Source organism: Dermacentor andersoni, chromosome 8, assembly GCF_023375885.2.
Source record: "Dermacentor andersoni chromosome 8, qqDerAnde1_hic_scaffold, whole genome shotgun sequence".
Classification (NCBI taxonomy): domain Eukaryota; kingdom Metazoa; phylum Arthropoda; class Arachnida; order Ixodida; family Ixodidae; genus Dermacentor; species Dermacentor andersoni.
The window spans coordinates 66028288-66051578 of NC_092821.1; the positions used below are offsets into that span (position 1 = coordinate 66028288).

General features: G+C 45.1%; 1 protein-coding gene and 1 pseudogene across 3 annotated transcripts in view; both read left to right on the forward strand.

The window, feature by feature from the left end:
* The window catches only part of LOC129386808 (uncharacterized), a 41845-nt gene extending 24913 nt beyond the window's left edge, over positions 1-16932 (forward strand). For all 3 annotated transcript variants that reach the window (XM_072289732.1, XM_055075051.2, XM_072289731.1), the window contains 2 exons: positions 2904-3110; positions 15258-16932. In XM_072289732.1, coding sequence (XP_072145833.1) covers positions 2918-3110; positions 15258-16249 — 1185 coding nt within the window. In that variant the 5' untranslated portion in view covers positions 2904-2917 and the 3' untranslated portion in view covers positions 16250-16932. The remainder of the gene's footprint in view (positions 1-2903; positions 3111-15257) is intronic.
* On the forward strand, positions 6680-8695 carry LOC140219808 (tigger transposable element-derived protein 6-like; annotated as a pseudogene).
* Positions 16933-23291: the final 6359 nt, after the last annotated feature.

Sequence of the window (23291 nt, forward strand, 5' to 3'; positions counted from 1 at the left end):
GCAACAACTCGGCGCCAGGTGGCGATCGCATCATGTACGAAATGATTAGGTGCCTAAACCCTGGAACACTGAAAACATTCCTATCTCTTTTCAATGCCATGTGGGCAGCGCGGTGTATCCCATCGTCGTGGAAAGAAGCTATGGTCATCCCAGTACTTAAACAAGGGAAAGACCCGGCATTAGCAAGCAGCTATAGGCCAATAATGCTAAAAAGCTGTCTGTGCAGTTTTTGAAAAAATTATAAACCAGCACTTAATCTGCTTCCTAGAAAGTAACAACAAACTAGAACACCTTCGATGGGGTTTCTGACTGGGAAGGTCGACAATAGACCACCTTGTTCGCATTGAGGCAAACATCAGGGATCCACTTATTCATAAGCAGTTTTTACTTTCAGTATTTCTAGACCTAGAGAAAGCGTATGACACGACATGGCGATTTGGAATCCTCCGCGATCTTTCTGCAATGGGCTTGAGATAGCCTTTGATGCTGATTACTCTCCAAGTGCCAAATTGGAACATACCTATTTCAGTGTATCCACTTTTCTAATAAGTATTTAGGCAAGCCCATCTGTATTCATGAATGAACAATGCATGTTTACCTGCATAAAATATTTGTCACTTTATCGTCACTCTAAAAAAGTTGCAGCAACTTTCTTGCAAAATAAGTCAGTCTTAAGATTTTAAATCGGCAATAAAAAAAAAAAAAAACTCGACCTTGGGGGCTTGCATTTGGCAAAAAAAAAAAGGCCCTCAAAGTGTTAAGAGAAAACAAATTGGTGGTGCATCCATTCTTTAGAGATGATTGGTGACTTTAATGTCATTAGCAATCTTATGATTAGTGCACAATTGCTGGTGATGTGTTTGATGAATGATATGAAAAGTACACATACCCATTAACACATACCTTGTGCCCCAAGTTGGTGCAAAGAGTTTCATTCAATACTGGCACATGCACAGTGGCCCAACTTGCCGTCACAGTTGTTCAGTAAAGAGCAGCACGCACTGAGTGCGGCTGCGAAGTATCTGACCAAGGCAGTGGTCTCGAAAACTCCGCAAAGTTATCCATAACACTCTGTCTTCGAAGCGGCCTGAGATTAAGCGAAAGCCGTTTACGCAGTCATTTGTTACGAATGAAGTGAATTTTACAAAAGCAACGCCAAATTCAATTCAAAGTGGGCAGCTGCGACCGCCGCCATGTTTTACGGAAACTATGTAAATCCCACAAAGACAGTAATGGTAAATCTGAGAAATTGCTTACGCAGTGGTATAGCATATGCTAAACTAAAGCTGTCTATTGTATGCATGACATGAATTGTGTAGTACTTTCTGGAAAGCATTAAGGCACCAGCGATACAGCTGGAACCTTTGACGAGTCATGTATGAAAGCCGATGCACTTGAACCACAGATTATATTTCGACGATCCATGAGTGTGCTTGCCACGATCATTGTGTTGAGTGTTGCTTGTTTTGCTGGGCACAGATTTGACCAATGCGTTGTGCCACTTTGGTTGTTCACCGTCACTACAATGCGACAGTATTAATAAAAGGGTAGCAGTCATCCTGAAAAAACCTAATAGCAGATATCAATTGCAGGTAGTACAAGCCCATTCTCCATCCTCTAGTGATGATTATGAAGAAATAAAACTTTTTTTATGAGGATGTTGAATGCTTAATATTGAAAGGTCCCAACTCAATGTACTGTAGTCGTAGGTGACAATGCAGAAGTGGAGGGTAATTGGCTTGGAGAACAGGTGACTAGCAGCTATGGCATCAACTTTAGAATAGAAATAGTAAACAAGAGATGTTGGTAGAGTTCGTGGAATCACCGTCAAATTATGAATACCTTCTTCCAGAAGCGGACTAACAGGAAGTGGACCTGGAAAAGCCCTAATGGGGAAAGAAGAAAATAGATAAGAAGTGTTAGGTAGGGTAAATGGCAGGGATCATAAGTTAGAGAGGTCTAGGATTGTTCTCAATTTGAAAGGGAAAAGGTCAAATTAGTCAAGAGGAAACAGGTCAGCCAACCTAGACATGGCAGTCGGGATAAAAGTAGATGACAAGACGGGGGCATTTAGAGATCACTGGCAGAGGGCGCCCAGGGTCTTTGAAGAGTGGCACATACCTACCCAATGAACAAACTTGGTATCAGAAAAGCTTGTTGAAGAGCAACACATAGACAATGTTACATGCTCAGTCACCCTAGTTGGGCTGATGGTTGGTTTTGAACACAGTTCCCTCAGCACAGCAGCCAGATGCTCTACCCATTTGACCATTGACCACACAGGGATCCAACTTCACAGGAAGGAGATTAGGTGTTGACATACATACATACAGACCTACTGCTAACTGGGTGAAGTTCTTTAAGAATGCTATTGCATTGAAAATGATCTTTTGCAAGCAATGTAATGTGTAGGACAGGTGACTAACAGTTTATCAGGGTTACAAAATGAGTGCCAATAGAATTGACATGCAATTGTGGACAGCAGACAATTATGTAGGGTGATGAAATAGAAAATTTGCAAGCACAGGATGGTATCAGCTGGCACAAGATGTGGGATGATTGGATATCTTACAGTGGACATTAAATAGGCTGATGGCGATGACTCTAGGATCTTGCAATCACTTTTCATTATTTGGACTACACCAACAGCTTTAATATGTATGAAATGAAAAAGTGTCTGAGATTTTCTACTGTTGTAAGCCTTCCACAGAAAAGAGGTTGCCCTGTTATCGAGTATTCAATGCGGAGTGTCCCTTGTAGCCTTTTAGGAACACTTAACCGAAAAGGTTTTGTGTTCAATGGCTATGCATTGTAAGGTGCCCCTGCCTTTATTGTGTTGTTGTAGTTACCTCTTGGTCTAGATGCTTTAACAAGACTGCAATCACCTCAATTATTTTCTGCAGGTCCCACAAGTGCAATGAGCGTAGCTGAAAGCATCACTGCCGAAACGACACGTGATGCTCTTTCGAAGGTCGTTGGTCAGGTCGAGGTTGGCATGCAGTGCAGCTTGCCTCTGGCCGACAAATCTGTCGGGTGCTCCTTCAAAGCATGGAGCGTGTCAAGGAGCATGCAGACTACGGAGACCCTGGATCATCTAAGCTTTACCTTAGGTGGGCAGTGACCGCCACGCCTCTTACAAAGATTTGCTTGCTTGTGTGAGTGTCGTAAATGGCAAAGTCTGCGTAGCTCAGTACGACTTGCTCAAGTGTATAGGACATTCTGCTGCTGAGGACAAATTAGCAGGCTTGTTATTCTTGTCTGCATACTGATATGATCAAAGTGCAAAAATATTGCTCTGCTGAGCATATTCAAGCAGCTTAGGTGGTATACCTTAATCGAGAGCACTCCTGCCCTGATGTCTGTAGTAGCCCTTACATTGCTTTACAATAATGTTACACCCAGTGAGTCTTAGTTATGCCGAAATTAGTGATGAGTGTAAGAACCTGATTATAGGTCAATGCACAATGTAAGTCGACCCCTGCATTTTGGGTGAAGGAAATTCTTTATTGCTGTTAACTGCAAAACATACTTTGTTTTATCAGTATGTTCATTCATTGAGGGAGGCGAAAACTGCACGGGAACTGGTGGGATTGTTCTGGGACAGCTTTGGGTCACATCCCATAGCACATCATCGGTGATGACTAGGCAGGACTAGGCATGTGCAACACTATCGTCAGGCAATCAGCAGCATGCACTGGGCACTTGAGGTGAAGGCTCACCATACACTCATTTTAGTCCTTGCCTGTTAATGGGAGCTTCAAGTGTTGCGCAGTGTTTGCAGACTGCAGTGGCTGACGGACCTCTTCCGTGCCACCAGTTTGTCCTATTGGATAGTTATTCGTCCACAGCAGTCTTGCTACAATGTGCTACAAGCTCGTCCACCTTTGCGGATGCGAAAAGCCCTTTGAGAAATGAGACACTAGTGAGCAATTCAATTGCCTTTGCAATGATTTGAATCTGCTATCATTGGGAGAACTTCTGTGTGGTGCTCACAAAACAAATTTGACCACATTGTCCTCAAGTTCACTGTCAACAGGGTAGCCATTGCACAACAAAGCTTCCAGTGAAAGATCCACAGTTGCTCTGTTTTACGTTCTATGTGCAGAATGCACTGCCACAATCATACTGTATGATTCCACACATTGTTTTCAAATGCACTTATAACGTCAAGCCCTGACATAGTTTTGCACCCCGAGCAGTACTAAAACTTGTTTGCACCAAGTTCGCACATTTGAAGTGTATGCCACAGTAATGACAGAAATGATGATGCTGTCTCTATTTTTTGACAGCTCCAATCAAGATTGTGCCAAAGGTATCTTGCAACACCTGGCGAAGGCGCAACCTCTCCTTCGTAATTCGGGCGCATTTTTTCGTATGATTACTAAAGAGTGACAGCATCGGGTAACATGGTGTCAGCCCGTCTTGACATAAATGCGAAGTTCTGTGTCACTCATGGAATTTTGCAAAGGCACTCAGGGAAAACCTGAAAAACTCAAGGAATTTGGAAATGTCAACTTGGTAGACACCCTGAACTCTACGACAGAGCGCGAGGACATGTTGAATATATGCCACGTAAGGTTCTGTCGACATTTGAGCATGGGTCGATGGCTCCTTGTTTGCTGCCATCTGATAGTCAAAGGGCTTTCCAAAGAGGTCTAGAAGCTTCTGCTTGCAGTCGTTCCAACTCGTTATGTCGTGTTTGTGGGTCTCATACCATGCTGTTTCTCGGAAATAGAATAGCACATTTGCTAGCATTAGCATTGGGTCCGACTGATTATTTTCGCTTACACGCTCATACCAGGAAATCCATTCTTCAACGTCCATACCATCGATGCCATTGAAGGTCCCTAAGTCTCGCGTCTGGGACAACACAACAGAGGTCAGTGTCTGCGGCACTGGAGGTGGGCGGTCGGTCATTGTGGCACTTTGGCTGTCACTCATCGTGTCGGGGCTCACACGGCGATCGCTGTGGAGCTTCGTGTTGGTAGCCAGCACCTCCACCGAAATGTTGCGAGGCAGAGACAAGCATGAATGTTGTTTATGCAAGGCGAGTGCTGAAGGCACCAGCTGACACTAGAACATGGCGGCCGAAGCACCTCAGCAACAACGCTTCTTCGTCATTGTCTCGTCTGTAGGTCCTGTTCTGTATCAGAACAATATTAAAGAAAACTTAAAATTTTGTTTACGAATTAATGCATTTATATAATGTATGTCGATGACCTAGCTGGTACGTGACTTAGGAAAAACGAACAACGCTAGAACGGGGTGATACAAAAACAAGACAGCGCACTATTGTGTGTCTTCTCGTTTGCAGGCCAGATTTGTTGCAGCCCAGGTAACAGTGGAGATCACTGTTATTTTCCAGCCAGACCTTCTAGTGAGTGTTACGGCCACGGCTACGTACGGGAGAGGGTGGGCACTATTTTGCAAGTTTCCTATCACTCAATCGCGCTTTCAGTGTTGTCAGCATGCTATATTGTTCTAGATTTACAAACGAAGGAACAAAGCTTTGCGCTAGAACTTCGATAGTGCCATGTGACGGAATTTTCGCTCACTTTTGGTGACCCATACAAGGGGGACAGGGGGAGAAGGGGATAGGGAAAAGGTGACGTGAGAAGGCAAGAAGATGCTACTACAGTGCAGTCCACTTATAACGATACCACATATAACGATATATCGGTTATAACGATGGGTCAACATGAGAGTGTAATTTATGCATTAGGTCTATGGGGAAAAAAACCATTTATAACGATAGGTTATTCACCGCATATCGGATGTAACGATTAAAATATTGCCGCCCAGATGGCTTTTCCCGTGCAAAATAATCGTAACATTTGCGTTGCTTAGTTCCCTGAAACGAACGATGTCGAGACGAGGCGATGTTTACCTCCGTAAGTTCGTATCTGCCGCCATTACCACGCTGCGCGTCCCGCGCCGCCCGCGCACCGGAGAGTACTTGAGTAGGCGCAGCGCGCCACAAGATGGCGCTAGCTGCTATGCGCGTAGGCCACAGTCGCTCCGAAAGAGAGAGAGAGAAAAAAAGCAACAAGCAAAGCGGCGCGGTGGCGCCCGTCCCGAAGCGAGATCCCAAAGCGAGATCAGGATGCCTTAGAACACGCACCTATAAAGCGAGATATAAGAAGGAAGAAGAAGTATGTGCTTGCTGCGGTAAAGCTAGGGAAACGACGGAGCATATTTTATTAGAATGTGAAGACGTCTATCCAGCGGTCGATTTAGGCACCACTGGCCTCCTTGAAGCCCTTGGGTTCAGCGGGAGCAGTGGTAAAGCAAACAGGTCCGCAATAGACATCAGTAAGAGGCGATTGGAGGATTGGTGGAAGAAAAGTAGGGAAACGACAAAAGACGGAGACGTACAAAAGCACAGTTCGCAATAGGGTATCAGAAAATTTGGACGTGGTAGTTCATAGTGTTTTTTTTTTTTCATTGGTGAACCTAGGTAGGATATTAGGCAGCATAGTAGCAAGAGCTTGGTGGCGCAAGCCACCGCCCCGTTCCAAAGGGGACGCTCATAACATCCATCCATCCATCCATCCATCCATCCATCCATCCATCCATCCATCCATCCATCCATCCGCACTCAGTCTCTCTCTCTCGCGATAGCAGACTGACGCCACCGAAGCAGCGTGCAACCAACGTGACCAACGGTACAACCCAGTTCAAAGATGGCGCCGACAAAGCGTAAAGCTGTGTCGCTTGACACGAAGATGGATATTTTGCAGGACTCTCGACGTGGCTTCAAGGTGAGCGCCCTCGTGAAGAAATATGAGCTCCCCCAGTCGACGATATCAACCATCTTGAAAACCGGGAGCACCGCGATTGTGAAGGCAGGAGCTATCGGCGGCCATGCCGATCAGCGGAAAAGGGTTAGAGACCCTTTGTACGCCGATGTTGAAGAGGCGCTTTACCAGTGGTTCATCACAACCCGCGCGCATAATGTGCCTATTAGTGGGCCAATACTTGCCACCAAAGCGAAAAACTTCGCTTTTCTTCTGGGACGGCCAAATTTTGAGCCTGGGGGAGGCTGGATTCGGCGCTTTAAAGAGCGGCACGGCATCGTTTACAAAAACGTGGTAGGGGAAGCGGCGTCTTTGGACACAGAGGCAAAGCAGCAGTGGCTGCAGACAAAGCTGCCCAGCGTGCTAGAGCGCTACGCGGAGAAGGACATATATAATTGCGACGAAACTGCTTTGTTTTTTCAAATGTTGCCGTCGAAGACTCACGCTCTTAAAGGAGATTGATGCCCCGGCGGGAAGCACTCGAAACTTAGGGTGACAGTGTTGCTGTGCGTTAGCATGGACGGGAGCCATCGTCTCAAGCCTTTCATGATCGGGCGATCAAAGAAGCCAACGTGCTTTAAGAATCAGCACATCCCGGTCCGCTATCGCAGCAACAAGAAGGCGTGGATGACCCGCGACCTGTTCGAAGAATGGCTGCTCGAGTTCGACAGTTTAATTGAAGGCCAAGGAAGAAAAGTAGTGTTGCTACTTGACAACTGTAGCGCATACAGCGTTAACCCGAAGCTAACATCTGTAGAATTGATGTTTCTGCCTCCGAATACTACGGCAGGCCTTCAGCCGTTGGACGCCGGCGTGATCGCCAACTTTAAAGTCCTGTATCGGCGGCGCATGCTGGAGTGGCTAATTTTAGCCATTGACCGCGCAGCTCCTGGAACGTCGGGTCATGCAGACGGGCCCCCTGACCTGAAGATCAGCCTTTTGAAAGCCGTGCGCTTCGTTTACGGTGCATGGTATGAAGTAAAGCAGTCAACCATATACAACTGCTTCAAAAAGGCGGGCTTTGTGCGTCAGGACGAACTTCCCCAACCCACTGAGACCAACACGGTGGAAGCCGCCGACATAACCGAGCTCTGGGAGCTCGTTCCTACTGGTGACACAGGTGGTGCGTCGATGGAGGAGTTTTTGACTGCAGACAGTGCTGCCTCGTTCTGCGATGAGGTCACCGACGAGGCGATCGCCGAAGATGTGCTGTCTCGACAGACGGCAAAGTTGTGCGACGGTGGCGATGAGATTGGCAGTGGCTCCTTGACCCCGACCACGATGTCCACGCAAAGTGTACTGTCGTCGATCGACTCCTTAATTGATTTTATGCATGCCAAAGGATTGCTGCCAGTGTTCGCGCAGCAGCTGGAATCCATGCACACCGCGGTTGTGAAGCTGAAGCTGCCGCAAAAGCAAGTGCAGATTTCGGACTATTTCGGCGCGCCTAACCCTTGACACGGTCATTGGCACTACAAATAAAGTTTGTTTTTCACAGCCGACTTTCTACATCATCTATTCTTTAGAGCAAGTAGCGAATTTGAGTTAGTAGCTGCAAAGGTATGTTCCGCGTTTTTTTTTTTTTATATCTGCAGTCCAGATATAGCGATCATCGGTTATAACGATCATATTTTTCGTCTTTCTCGATATCGTTACAAGTGGACTGCACTGTACTATAGACACGACAGTGGTTGTAGAGAAACTGGATAAACTTAATTTCTAGGTGCGGTGACATGACAACCCTCTCGTCCCCCTTGGGACTTTCCCTTTCAGCCATGTCGCCCTTTCAGAGCCCACCTCCTGAAACTTTCTGTCCCATGGGAAAGGGCGGGTTTGTCAGAAAATATCGGGGGCGGGGAGAGTTTCGTCCCCCCAACCCCACCCCTAGGCTACGCCAATGCTACACACACAAACTTTCTGTGGCAATATGCCATTTACTGCAAAGGCCGTAACGATGTTTTCACCTCACCGGGCGGTGTTGCCATAGTACATCATAAGGGTGTGGGCCGGTGGCATTTACAGCTGCTAACGCCCCTTGAGGCAGTTGCAGTCAAAGCAGTGATTTTTGGTAAGCTGTTGACAATTACTTCTTTATACATGCCGCCTGGCTACCAACTCTCCAGAACAGAATTTGAAAGCTTTATTGCACAACTTCTAGAGCCCTACATTGCTGTTGACCTAAATACACATACCTTGTGGGGCGCTTCTCAATGTGATGCCAGAGGGCGCCTCATAAAAAATTTTCTCTTATGTACAGGTGAACGTTTGGTAAATAAGAAAGAACTCACTTTTTACAGCATCGAAAACAAAACATTTTCATATATAGATTTAAGCATTGCATCAAGTACAGTCCTGCCATACTTGGAATGGAAGGTGGTTAAGCACCACCTTCCATGGTTAAATAATTAAGTGATCATTTTCTGGTTACTTCAAAATAACAAAAGGGGACGAATGCTCTCCACATGTGCTCCAGTGGAAAGTTGACTCAGTGGACTGGCAGCGGTACAGAGAGCTGACACATTTTTGACCTGGGATGACATTTGTATATTTAGTAGTGACGATGCAGTAGTATATTTAACTGAACTTATTGTTGATTCAGTGTCAATGTGTATCCCGCAAACCAATGGATCACATTGTAAATGATATGTTGCCAGAAGGAATGTTGAATGTAGGGTAGCGCGAAAGAGACAAAATAAGGCTTCGAATCACCTCTGTGACTCTGACTATAGAAAACCTTATCAGTTTCAAGAAAACAAAGTCGAAAGGTAGAAGAATGCGCCGCTGTGCTAAAAGGGAAAGCTGGCAGAGATGCATCTCTGGCATTATTTCTTATACAGATGGAAGAAAAGCCTGGGACAGGGTAAACAAAATTGAAGGCCAAGAAGCTCGTCCTCTACCACTAGTAAACACACAAGGAGACGCTCTTGAGGAACACGCTGATTGTCTAGGAGCACATTTTTAGCACATTCTGATGTGAGAAGGCAAGAAGATGCTACTACTATAGACACGACAGTGGTTGTAGGGAAACTGGATAAACTTAATTTCTAGGTGTGGTGACATGACAACCCTCTCGTCCCCCTTGGGACTTTCCCTTTCAACCATGTCTAACAGTCTAACAGTGCCAACAACTCTACTAGGAACACGTGGTACAGTCACTCGCCATCGCCGCGCGAACACCAGTCTCGCTCACCGCAAACGCATCGCCCATCTTCCCGTTCACCTCAGCCACGTCGCCTTTCGTCCCCTGTAGCTTTTGTCTGCACCCTATTGGAAAACTAAGAAATGCAGCCCTCGGAGGTGGTGCTGCATTGCCTACTACTGCAGCAAATCCTCTGTCTGTGCCCACAAGGAGAAGCGTAATTGACGTTAAAATAGATGGCGTACCTGTCCAAGCACTCGTCGACACTGGAGCCCACGTATCTGTGATGAGGGTTAGCCTACGTAGATGTTTCAAAAAGGTCCTCACCCCAGCAGCTGCCCGAGTGCTTCGTGTGGCCGACGGCGGCGTGCTGGTTGTTCTTGGAATGTGTACTGCGTATTTAAGTATAGCCTGCTGCCCTACTTCTGTTCTCTTTGCTGTGGTCGACAACTGCCCTCACGACGTTATCCTTGGATTGGACTTTTTATCCACTCATGCTGCTTTCATTGACTGCGCGACCAGCGTTCTTCAGTTAGAACTGCCTCAACTCGCCGATGCTCTGAGCACCAACCCACCGCACTTGTGCTCGCTTCACGATGTGCGTCTGTCACCTGAGGCAGTTACTTACATCACTTTGACCGCTCAGCCACAGGTTCCTGACGGCGAATATGTGCTTTGCCCCATCATCGACGAGTTTTTGAACCGGAATGTTGTTCTTCATACGCTGGTCACAGTTACTAAAATGATGTCGTTGTACCGCTTCTAAATTTCAGCCTGTGCCCTCAAGTGATTTCGGCCGGCATGTTCTTGGACAGCGTTTCTATTGGTTCTGATTTGGACATTGAAAGTCTGAATGCCGAGAGTGGTTTGTTAGTGCCAATTGCAGCTCACAGCTCTGGTTCCTTAACGGATGACCTCGCTAAAATGATTGCACCTGACCTCACCTGGGCACAGGCCACGGGCATACGTCTCCTACTTGAATCGTACAGTGACATCTTTGATTCCGGCGACAGGCCTTTAGGCCAAACATCTGTTGTTCACCACCGTATAAACACTGGAGACACGTATCCTCTTCGTCGGCGTCCCTATCGTGTATTGCATGCTGAACGTCGAGTCATCCATTCAGAAGTGGACAATATTCTCCACAAAGGTGTCATTGAGCCATCAGCCAGCCCTTGGGCTTCGCCTGTTGTCCTTGTGAAAAAAAAAAGATGGTACCTGGCGTTTTTGTGTCAACTATTGCCACTTAAACAAGGTCACGCGAAAAGACGTCTACCCACTGCGATAGACTGCTTGCACGGCGCTAAATACCTCTTGTCCATCGATCTTTGATCCGGCTATTGGCAGATTTCAGTTAATGAAATGGACCGCCGGATGGCTTATATCAGTTCAAAGTCAAGCCCTTTGGCCTATGCAATGCCCCAGCGACATTTGAACGTATGATGGACTCTTCTGCGAGGCTACAAATGGACCACCTGTCTTTGTTACCTTTACAGCATTATTGTTTTTTCTCCCACTTTCAGCAGCCACATTACCCGACTTGCTGCCATTCTTGCGGTCTACTGAAAAGCCGGCCTCCAACTGAAGTTCATGAAGTGTCAATATGGGCGCCGTCAGATTACCGTGTTGGGACACCTCGTTGAGGCATCCGTGTATCAATATACCTCGTTCAAGTGATATAGTTCTGCATGCAATGACACTAACATTTTTCTTCGGTCACAACTTTTTGAACACTGTAGTAATTGCAAACAAATATTTGTCTGAACTATCAGTATGGATAAACATGAATGAGCTCCAGCTAAATGTGCAAGAAAGAAAATTTATTGTTTTTAAATCTAAAAATAATATTGTACCCTTCGATCCTGTACTCACTTTCAGAATGGAAAAATATAGAATGTGTGAGCTTTACACATTTTCTTGAAGTGGTATTTAGTGAACAGTTAACCTTGACTGAGCATATTAATTACTTGCGTACCAAAATATCACACACATACGGTCTAATACAGAGGTTAAGGCTTTTACCAAGCTGACTGAAAAAAACGTATATTTTACCCTTATCCAGTCACTTCATTTCTGCTTATCTGTTTGGGGTAGAAGAACATAAAAAAAAGCTATTAGAGCAGTCATTAATATTCCCGACACTTCAAGTACGCAAGAACACTGGCGACGACTCTAAACATACATAAGTTAGTAACAGTTCGACAGGCGATAGATGCTTATTACTTGATCCACAGCAAACCTAACCTTAGCTTTTGTTCACATGCACAGCCTTGTGCTGTTTACAAACTGCGGTATGTTTCTTGCAGGATTCCTGAGGTTAGAGCTAACTGTGAGCTTCAAACATTTGAACATACCATTATAATAACTTTCCTGAAGAATAACAAAGAAAATGAAAATATAACACATGATTTCCCAAGCACAATACTTAACAAAACAGAAGTTATAGATCTATTACTTAGGTCATAACACATAAATTCAACCTATTATAGTCTTAATGTGGCTGATTACTTATTTTTGAGTGCTGTCGGTGATGCTCATTTTCACAGCTGTAATTGAAACATTGATTATGTCAAAATATTTATACACTGCAAAGAATGGTGGATGTTCTTTTTTGGAGCAATTCTAATGCTGCCATACGAGGAAGCTTGTTGCAGTCTCAAATGCACTGCAGGAGGGTAGGCCTCATCAGGCACACACCCTTTAGCCTCTTCCCTGATGTGGCAATGCATGTTTGGATGATGTATGTGAAAAGTGAATCTTACGATAAACTTTCAAAATAGGAGGGTTTCAAGTCTGATGACTGAGGAATGAAGGTGAAGACTCATCTAAAGAAAGCGATTGAATAGTACTAGCAGTGGTGTACCAAAAGTTTACTGTGCAAATAGGAGGCTTAATTTTGCTATCTTATGTTAAGCTGATGTGAACAAAGAGATGTATAGTGATGCAACTTCTGTTATCTCTTTCTTTCATTCATGATTGTAGCAAATAAACTTAATTTTCTCCATGACACTGTGAATCTTGCTCATTTGGCATAAATGAAGTATTTGCCTGATGTTAAGATTGCGTAGAATTTTTACTATAATTTCATGTAGTAAACAAAATGATGTGCAATTGGCCGAGCCAATTACTTTTTATGCTTCTGTGGGCAGGGAGGCACAATGGCTTCTTACCAACAGTCAAGCACAAGGAGTTGCAGCAGAGCATCCTCAATCATTGTGACAGTTGTGACTTTGCTATTGGTATCCTGTCCCCACTCATTACACACAAGTGCAAACACCTGGGAGAGAAGCCACTTAATTGGCACTTCTGCCATCAGAGCGTTTCACACAAGTGGAGCTTCGAAGGGCCCCTCTGAGGTCTGGCTTTCGTGAACTGGTGAACTTAATGCATACAATGCATGCTAACGATAGCGTCTGCAAAGTAGTACATCACTAAGCATTGCAAAAAGGGCGCAAATTTCAAACCAAACTCTGTGTGCCTTTCGCCACACAGCCACCAAATTCTCAGCTGCTGAGTTGCCTTAATCTCACAAGTGCGCCTACATAAATTACAGTACTGTGATGTCAATCACAGTGATATGTGACTTTGAGAATTGTTTAAGGCAACGTCATCTATTTGTTTGATCTGTTGCTTCAATAAACGATTTAATGATCAGAGAAATTATATATAACCTACAAACTGAATGTCTGCGAGTCTTTGTTTTATTCCATGCCATAGCTAGAGAGACATACTTTCGCTTTGTCTGCTTGTTTCCACATTGTGCAGTCGTTTCGTGCAGAAAATAAAACTGCCTTCCATTTTTTTACCCGGTTATAATGCGCAATTGTGCTCTTTGATTTGCTTGTCTGCCTCTGTGCTCGTGACTGTAGCATTGATTTATACCATTAATCAGGTTTTCTAACATTGAATACCTGAGCAGAGCACGAGGAGTAGAGTGCATGTCAACTTGTTTCACCTTGAACACGACCGTAACTGAAGATGTCATACTTTGTTAAGTCTATAAGGACAGCACTGAGAAAAGCCCAAGTTAAATAATCTTCTCGGGTGAAGATTGGCTAGATCACTCAGAGAAGTTTGCCGTATTTTGGCACGTATTACCCACACCAAAAATCGTACAATTTTCACAGTAAGGACAAGGCCAGGGTGCAGATTGCAGAAATTTCGATTTGAAGTTTGGTTTCATGGCAGCACAGCGTCTGCTGCCACAAAGCCATACCTCAGAGCTAGGTTCTTGCTACTCAAACTTTCATTATCTCCTGGGGAACCCTGCCGTCTTTCCACCCGTGTGTCAAAGCTCCCTTATGCCCTTCTTCATTTTTGGTCATTATCTTGCTCTGTACGGGCTACCATTTTGCTTTTAGCAGTTACTGAATAGTGCACACGGTGCCGGAAAAGTGTAACTTGGATCACGATAAGCTGTGCTCAGCGGCCCAGCAGAGTCTACGAAAGCAGTGGAACAGTCAGTGGCTGAAGATACGGCATGCACAAGTCGTTTATCCCCAAATGGATACTGTTTATGTTACCATCTGAGGGCTGTATGCAGTTACTTCAATTGGTTATACACGCATTTTTTTTTTTTCCTTTCTGGGCTGTTTTGAAAGCATTGTGAAACATTCCAGCAAACAAATAAACATGGACGAGGAGAGAAGGACAACAAGAATGCCGGTTCTTGTTGTCCTTCTCTGCTCGTCCCTGTTTATTTGAGTGCTAGAAGAATTATTCATAATTTTATTGAAGACCAACTAGCCCACCCGTCCATGCTTCGAGACTGTTCGGAAAGAAGGTGTGGGTTTTACATGTTGGCGGATTATATGGAGGAAAATACAGTACTTCCTAGTCGGCTCCTTGCAATCTCAACTTATGAAAACGTTGCCAAAATTCAGCATGTGATCAAGAAAAAAACCCACTGATTAAATCTCTTATGAGACAATTTTGTTGTGCCATCGAATTGTAACAAGTTTTGCAAATAGTGTCAGTGGCCTCTGGGCCTCGAGTGCTCATTGAGGATGAGGGAACGAGCTCGATTAAAGCATCTTTAAACACTGCACATTCTCTTATGATGTAATTTTTCGCCTTTCTGCAAAATTATTTTTCTTGGTGTACTTCACAGATAGGGTCGGGAAGCATTCAGATGCAGAAATATTGGGTAAATTAAAAAGGAAAAAGGACCGTTAGGAGTTGTCTGTTTCGTCATGCTTAAATTGACTCTCAAGATTTCCCAAATAAAAAAGAAAATAAAGCTAGTCATTAAATTTGTCATCTGCGTTCTTTTTTTTGGCATTTCATAGTAACTTTCACTTGCTTTTGTTTCATTTGTGCAGCATCGAGGCCTTCTATTTCTCCATCAACTGCCAAATGTGACAACTCAAAGCAAGGATGCCTTCACCGATATCAATTATGTGACTACGAGACTGATAAACTGTCTCATCTGGAAACACATGCCAATGTCCATACGGGCGAGAAGCCACTTCATTGCCCTTTATGCCCTCAGAGCTTTTCACAAGAAGTCCACCAGAAAAGTTACCTATGCACCGACACAGGCGAGAAGTCATTTCGGTGTCCTTCATGCTCTCGGAGTTTCTCACGAAAAATTTACCTGAAAGAGCACCTGTGTGAGTTCACAGGTGAGATGCCATTTCAATGTCCTTCATGCTCTCGGAGCTTCTCACGTAAGGCCAGCCTTATAGTCCACTTGCGCACTCACACAGGCGAGAAGCCATATCAGTGTCCTTCATGCTTGCGGAGCTTTTCAGAAAAGTACAACCTTATGAGACACATACGCATCCACACAGGTGAGAGGCCGTATCAGTGCCCTTCATGCTCTCAGAGCTTCTCTGAAAAGGGCAAGCTTATGAAACACCTGCGCACCCACACGGGTGAGAAGCCGTATCAGTGCCCTTCATGCTCGCAGAGCTTCTCAGAAAAGGGCAACCTTATAAAGCACCTACGCACCCACACAGGTGAGAAGCCATATCAGTGCCCTTCATGCTCTCTCAGCTTCTCACTTAAAAGCCACATGAAAAACCACCTGCGCACCCACACAGGTGAGAAGCCATTTCATTGTCCTTCGTGCCTTAAGAGCTTCATACGAAAGACCAGCCTGATATGCCACCTACGAACCCACACAGGCGAGAAGCCCTATCAGTGCCCTTCATGCTCTCGGAGTTTCTCGTTAAAGGGTGCCCTGAACATACATCAGCGCATTCATACAGGTGACCGGCCATACAGTTGCACCATCTGTTCCAGGTCCTTTACGCAGTCTAATCACTTGAGCAGACATAAGAGAGCACAGCACCCTGATAGTGTAGGGTAGGTCAACAACCATGTTGAAGTAGAGTTTGAATTAAAGATCTACAGACGTGTGGCTTGCTGCATAGCATTATACTGCATCAAGTAACACAAGTGCCTTCATGTGCCCTTAAAGGGGCCGTTAAACACTTTTTTTCGGGTCACCATATTTGCTCTAGATCTTTTCGCAGCATGTCATAGAACATAGAGTAAAAGAAATTGTGAAATGTTACTTACACAACGCTGTTATAGCTGAAAAATAACTAAATATACAGTTAAACCTCAATGTAATGAAGGCAATAAAATCAGCAATTTGCTTTGCTATATTGTGATATTTGATTGTTCAAGAAGTACATTTAATAGTTCTCTTGATCTCAAACATTACTGTTTGCATGCCCATACAAAATATGTATGTTCAATGTAATATTTAATTTTATACTACAAATGTCTGAATGATCTGCTTTCTAAGTTGTGTGTTCTTGTTTTGTTCTTTTCAGTATTTTCTTTTGGTACATATGAACTTGTTCTGTTAGACCCATATGCCTCTATGTTCTGGTATACATGGTTCATCATAGAGACTTTGATCTTATTCTATTCACACATATTTTTTTACAGATGAATACTTTTTTAGAGCAATTGATTGTTCGAAAGTTAGCTTTCTACTGTCTGTTTCATCAGAGCAGCAAATAAAATACTGTTTAATAAGTATTCACTGACTGCTCGTATGTATTTTAGTGCTTGAATGGCAGCATGCAAAATAGCATTTTATTGGATGGGGGCTGCAAGAGAAGCCGAGTCATGGTAGTCCAAAATTCATTATTAGTACAGAGGTCACTTGTTATAACTAATATACTGAGTAATCTAAGTCTAGAGTCAAGTCCCCAATGCCTAATTTATTCCTACATTTTATTTCCACCAATGTATCAGCATTTCAGTAAGCACTAGTATGACATATATCTCCAGAAATACTTGTATAAAATTTACTTTTTGAATCCATCATACAGTGACACCTGCACTGTATAGTATCGTATTTACTTGCCTAATGAACACACTCGTGTAATGAATGCAGCCCCCACTTATCCAGTCAAGAAGTATGTGTCTTCTTTTTCTTGCATAATGATCGAACCCTGAACTTGCTGCCCTGAAAGAGGAGACACACAGTGCGATTCTGTGTCTGATATGGTATCCGGCAGGTGCAATTGTGTCAAGCTCCGCATTGGACGCCGAATCGTACCGTGTATCCTACTTTTATTGCGATAGCAATTATATGGACGCTCCAGGCGCATTTTTGCCATTGCCACGCGCCACGTGGTGTAGGTGCGAGCAAAAGCGCGCGAGGCAAGCTGACGATCGCGGCTCAATCTCGCGCACCATCTTTCATCACGCAAAAGATGGGGGGGCGGAGGGAGGGAGGGGCCATGGCATTGTAGTCTGGCAGCAACTGCATATTGCACAACCATGTCAGAGGGGAGTCGACAATCACGGCTCAGTTTCCCTCGTACAAGGGAGGAAAGCGAGAAGGCAACATGCCATCTTCCGTCGCGCTTATTGCACCTGGAGGAGGGGAGTGAAGTGGGGAGAGGGGGGTTTACTAAATTTGGCCAGTTCTGTTTTCCAACATTTGTAATGATTCTTTATGAATTGCAGTTGTGCCAATATCACACGGAATTTTCTCACCAACCAAATTTTGCACAGGACATTTTCTGAAGATAACAACTCCAAGGATTAACTGTTTTGTTTAAGAGCGAGATATAAATGAGATACGAAAGGCAGGGAAGTGAGAAAGAAGCATGCGCAAAAAGAAGGAAAAGGTACGCCTTCATTGCTAGGCGACACCTTCTTGGGTGGAGCATGCCGTCTCAACACCTGATGTTGTTGCCTCTGCTCGCCTATATTACTTTTTTTTTTCTCGGGTGCCGTCTCGGGTTTTCTGAACCCGTGCGCTGCGACGTCCGCTCTGTGCGCCTTGTGGTCTGCTAGCCTACTGTTGCAGCTGCTTTGAAAGATACACAGAAATGTAAGGATCTGCAGATTTTGTAGTATTAGTTCGTAGTAGTGAGACAATAACATCGCAGGGAAACTGAATAACAATCGTTATTTTGAAAAGTTCGGTATTCCGAAGTTCGTAGTGCTGAAATATTTTTACATTGAAACTATAAGAAGTCAGCAGGGGATTTCAGAAAAGTTCATTAATCTGATAAGTTTGTGAATGTGGTGTTTATAGTAACAAGGTTTCACTGTAATAGCCTTCGAGTACTTTAAGGGACCCTGAAACAATTTTGAGAATTTTGTACAAACTTGTTGAGTTAGGGTGGCGCTTCTGATCAGTGATGCATCTAAATGCTCCGCATAGAGCGGGCAACTTATTATAAGGCTTCAAAAATGTACATTTACCAATTGCAGCATTCCACTCGGCTGAGTTTTCAGTCACCCCTGACCAAGTGGCGTGAGGTGACCATATGTGACGCCAGTAGAGTGAGCTATCTCATTTGCTGCCCAGTGCACATCATTGATAATTTCTCCAACCTTGTTTGGAATGTTGTTCAATATAGTTGCAATGTTAGTTAATTTGTTTCTATAAAAATGAAAGTAACAGAAAGAGAATGCACCAGGACAATTTATCACTACACTCAGGACTTCCGGCATACAGCACATGTCATCTACTTGCGTTAGAACTGTGCTCTGTGTTGACAAAAGCTCTGCAGTCAGTGTTGGTCTCGATCTTTTCCCGAACACCATGGTTCACCCTAGTTACCTTGTGGGCTGCAAACGTAGTGACTGGCAATATGCCAAACTGCAACATTTTGTCCTTGTGCAATGCAGCAGATGCACTGAATGGCTGTAGCACATCGGACTCTATGCATTTGCAGCCGTCACTTCACATTGGAGGGTTACTACCATAATGGAGAGCTTTAGCGTACCTGGTATTCGGGCAAACGAAAGCGCAAGCGGATTGGGCATGGGCGTTTATGGGATGAGCGGAGGTGCAAATGTGAACGGACTGCATGGTGCAGCCACCTGGTGGCGCAGAGCTCAACCAAACACATAAATAATATAGCATTCCACTTTGCTGCTGGTTTAAATTTTTGGCAGGAGTTTAATCATAAAGACATTGTTTGGAGTAATCATGAACACTTGGTTAGAGCAATAGTAGCTCTTTGTTTGGCTGGTTAAGCTCTGCGCCACCAGGTGGCTGGACCGTGCATATCGATCAGGCCGCTCACCTATGTCTATGCTTAAGCTCCTTCATCACAGCATTAGTAGTATAGAGGGGCTGTAGCTTACACCTATAATAATAATAAAGTAGCTTACGCCTATAATAATTCGTGCCTTCGAAACACGCCTTTCTTGGCAAAGAAACCACTGTACTTAATATTTATAGGCGAAATTGCACGGAGATTCTTATCATTTTGAAAGCCAGATGCTTTGTTAAATTCATCACAGTGCAGCAGTGCACTGTACATCTAGCATGTGTAAAACATGTCGCGAACTTTTTTCTATCTGTTAGCGTCATAATCACGTTTCTTTTTTTTCACGTTCGCATTATTTTTACACCATGTATCCTTTAAAGTGTTGTGCCTGTGACTCGGCATTCGCCCAAGTAATTATTTATCTTGCTTTCATTCATAACTACTTAATGTAGCACCTGAAAAGCCATGGAAACGTGATACTTTTTGTTCTGTGTATGTTTAGGTGTCTTCTTCGGGGCTAATAATAATTTTTTTAATACAAGCATCTTCTTTTTCCGGTGCTGACGGTTACATCTGAACACGACTAAAGGTATTAATTAGAAGTTTGCTACCAGGTAACCTCCACCCATCCATCAGCGCCTACCAAGAGGTCAACGCAGCGTTCACACCGACTACTGACGGGTCCACAAAAGGCACCGCACCCCCAAATACTACCTGGCAGCTTGATCTAATGATAAAAAGGGCCAATGTCAAACGCTACGGAAGAACAGCACCAACTGTGGATTCCCAGGTTGCTATCCTGTCTCCTATTCCATGCTTCGGGTGTGCGGAGGTGTTGCGATAGCATGAGCATGGTATCGCAACCGATTCAACGATTCGGATTGGCTGTGATACAGTAATCAGATTCCCTAGTCTAGTCGCCTAGGGAAGATGACAGTATTAAAAGCGGAAACTTTTCGTGCAGTGGGGCCGACGTGTCATGATGTGAACTCGAATGTCGAACATGCTCCTGCATGGAGTGGGCTTCTGTAACTGAAGCCGGGGGGGAGGAGGGGGGGCAACTAATATCAGTTCAATGCGAGAAGACAACATATGTACACGAACCTTTTCCTTCATCCTTACTACTGGACGTATTCGTTGATGGGCTTGGTGGATTCCTTGCCCTAATGCCACCTCAGACGCAACAGTGCAAAGCATGAATCCTAGTGTGACATTGCACAGTAGATCACTAATGCCCTTTGACATGTATACAATAAAAACTGCTGCATACGTGCGCCGTTTTCACGTAACAATGTTATTAAATAGAAATACGCGGAGTATCTTTTCTTGCCTTGAATTGTGGCGATGCGTGACTTTCACGGGCCCCCTGATGTGTTGTCTTCCCGCATAGCTCCCGTCTTCTGTAATCCGGCTTCTCCGCGTGGTCTGGTGCCCGCGGCAGTCGGTGTGGTTGAAGCGCATTGCGAGAGATGGCGCGAGTGTGGCTCTGCTAACGCCAGCTAACAACGGCGTTATTTGGGCGCGGAAAGGAGAAGGCTCTTCCTCTTTGGCTCGGAGTCGGCAACCGGCGCGGACGTTCCGCACATGCGCCGATCTACGCTTCAGTGAGACCATCTCGCGAAGTCTACATCGGAATGGACGAACACGATCGTTCGAACGCGCCACTGTTCGCGTGGAACCGCATGGCGCGTTTTCCGCGAGCGAAAAACGTGACGCGCGGCGAACGCCCGCGTTGCCGCCGACGCGTGAGCACCCGCACGAAAAAAGGGAGCGGCGCTATCGCATTTTCCGGGTTACCAGACAACTCCCAACGACATGAATTGTCTCTGTTACCGCATATATAATATGCCCTTAAACTTACAGAACACTACAATAAAAATAATCTAAGTGTAATTAGACAGCGACATTTTTTCCCGAAGTGTATTTATCAAGCTTAATTTCAAGCAGCAAGATTGTGTACGAAACCGCGACTATGTACCTTCCGCATGCTGAGAGGCCGCTGCTTGTTTACAACTTAATATAGAAAATGGAGTGTCGGCCGTTTACTGTCGAGCAGAAGAGGAGATTGCTAGTATTAAGGAGGATCCTGAGGGCATCTGCTATACCGTCTACGCTGAAGGTATCTGCTATAGCTCGCCAAGCCTGGTCACGTTTGATGTTGTTCTTGTAATTGCGGTCGCCTACGTCCCACCAAAGGCGCTGGTCCCACAGGACGCGACGCTTCTCCACTTCAGTTTTAGGGCCTCGTTGAAGGTTGCTTTGTCCACTTTAGGTGAACACGATGCGTGAGCGAAATCACGGTAGCACGTGTTTTCTTTGACGTACGCGCCAGTTCTGCCGAGAAAAGAAAATTGCGCCAAGGAGGTTCCGTCGAGATGCGCAGATAGCAGGGCCATCTGGTGGCCAAACCAAAATGCCACGTGATCAAATGCCACGTGACTTACCTGAACTCTGATTGGCGGACGCGCAGCGCGTAGCGTTTTTTTTTTCCTACTCCGAGCAGGGTATCTGCTATAGCTCGCCAAGCCGGGTCAGGTTTGATGTTGTTCTTGTATTTGCGGTCGCGTGAGGTTTTTTTGGATTTTGTGGCGAATGGACGTGCTTTTCGGGGCCCCGTGGCGGCGACAAAAATCATAAGTTCTTGTGCATGCTTTGAGCTTGCTTCTGTTTTTTTATTTGCTGATTTCTTGCCTTTAAATAGTAATTCGGTGGTTTTCTTTCCTTTTTTTTTGTCTCTCGTATTTCGGGTGCGCGGGTGTGCTTCGTGTACATTTGGTTTTGCAGGATGGTTAGAGCGTCCTTTCGTGCAGCCGGGTGGGACGTTGAGTGTTTGTAGTCTTTAAATGGTAGCTTGGAAGTGGCAAGACAAATAGCTATTAGTGGTTTTACTGTGTGTGTTTTGGTAGGAAAGTGAGAGCGTGGTCGCGTGGTTGAGCGCGTGCGAGAGCGTGTCATACCTTCGGTCTCCGCGGCATTTATTGCTTTTGAAACAGTGCTGAGAGTTGCTTTGCGACATTTTGAGGATTTGGATCCTGTGCGTATCGGTCTTTGCTAAAAGGCAGGCGCTCTGCATTGATATAGTATTATAGTATTTGCATCAGTAGTAGCATTATTATAGTATTGTAGTATTTGCAAAGAGCCGTGCAATACATGGCGAGAAAGACGGGAAAGCAAGCAGTACGCGGGGGGTCCCTCAAGGCAGATGAGAATGGAAAGGGCATCGAATCGACCGCCACACAATGTGATGTCGATACTAGGCTGCAGAAAACGGGGGCTTTCCAGGAAGAGCTTCTCAAACAGGTGCAAGGGCTCAAAAATGACCTAAACAGGGAGCGTGATGCACGGAAGGTAGTTGAAAAGAGACTTGGAGCAGCTGAGGAAAAGCCGAACAGGGCCGCCATTGTGAACAAGAATGTGCGTGACAATGGAACGCAGACGCCCGACGCGACAGGCGAGGGAGTGTCAGCGAAGTACGTGGAATGCATGCAGCGTGATGAAGCGTTAGCTGGAAAGAGCGGCACCTACCTTGACGCCGCTACGCGGAAAAAGCAGGAGCCCAGGAGACAATACCGCTTGTCGAGTCCGAATCACGCGGAAAAGGACAAAGGTAAGCAGGGCGAGGTAGGATAGAGTGAAAGGGTGATTATCGCCGGCGACTCAAACCTGGCTGGGTGCTCAAAAGCAATTGTGGAAAGGGTGAAAGGCGACAAAAGAGTGGCGGTAGGGACATTGCCAGGGCGGACACTGAGTTCTGTCATGGAGCGAGCAAAAGAAAAGCTCGCGGAAAGTGCCCACGTGCGCAACCTTGTCATAGTAGCAGGTGGGCTAAATGACGTCCTAAACAGGAAAGGGACAGGACTAGCCCAGCGCTTGGCG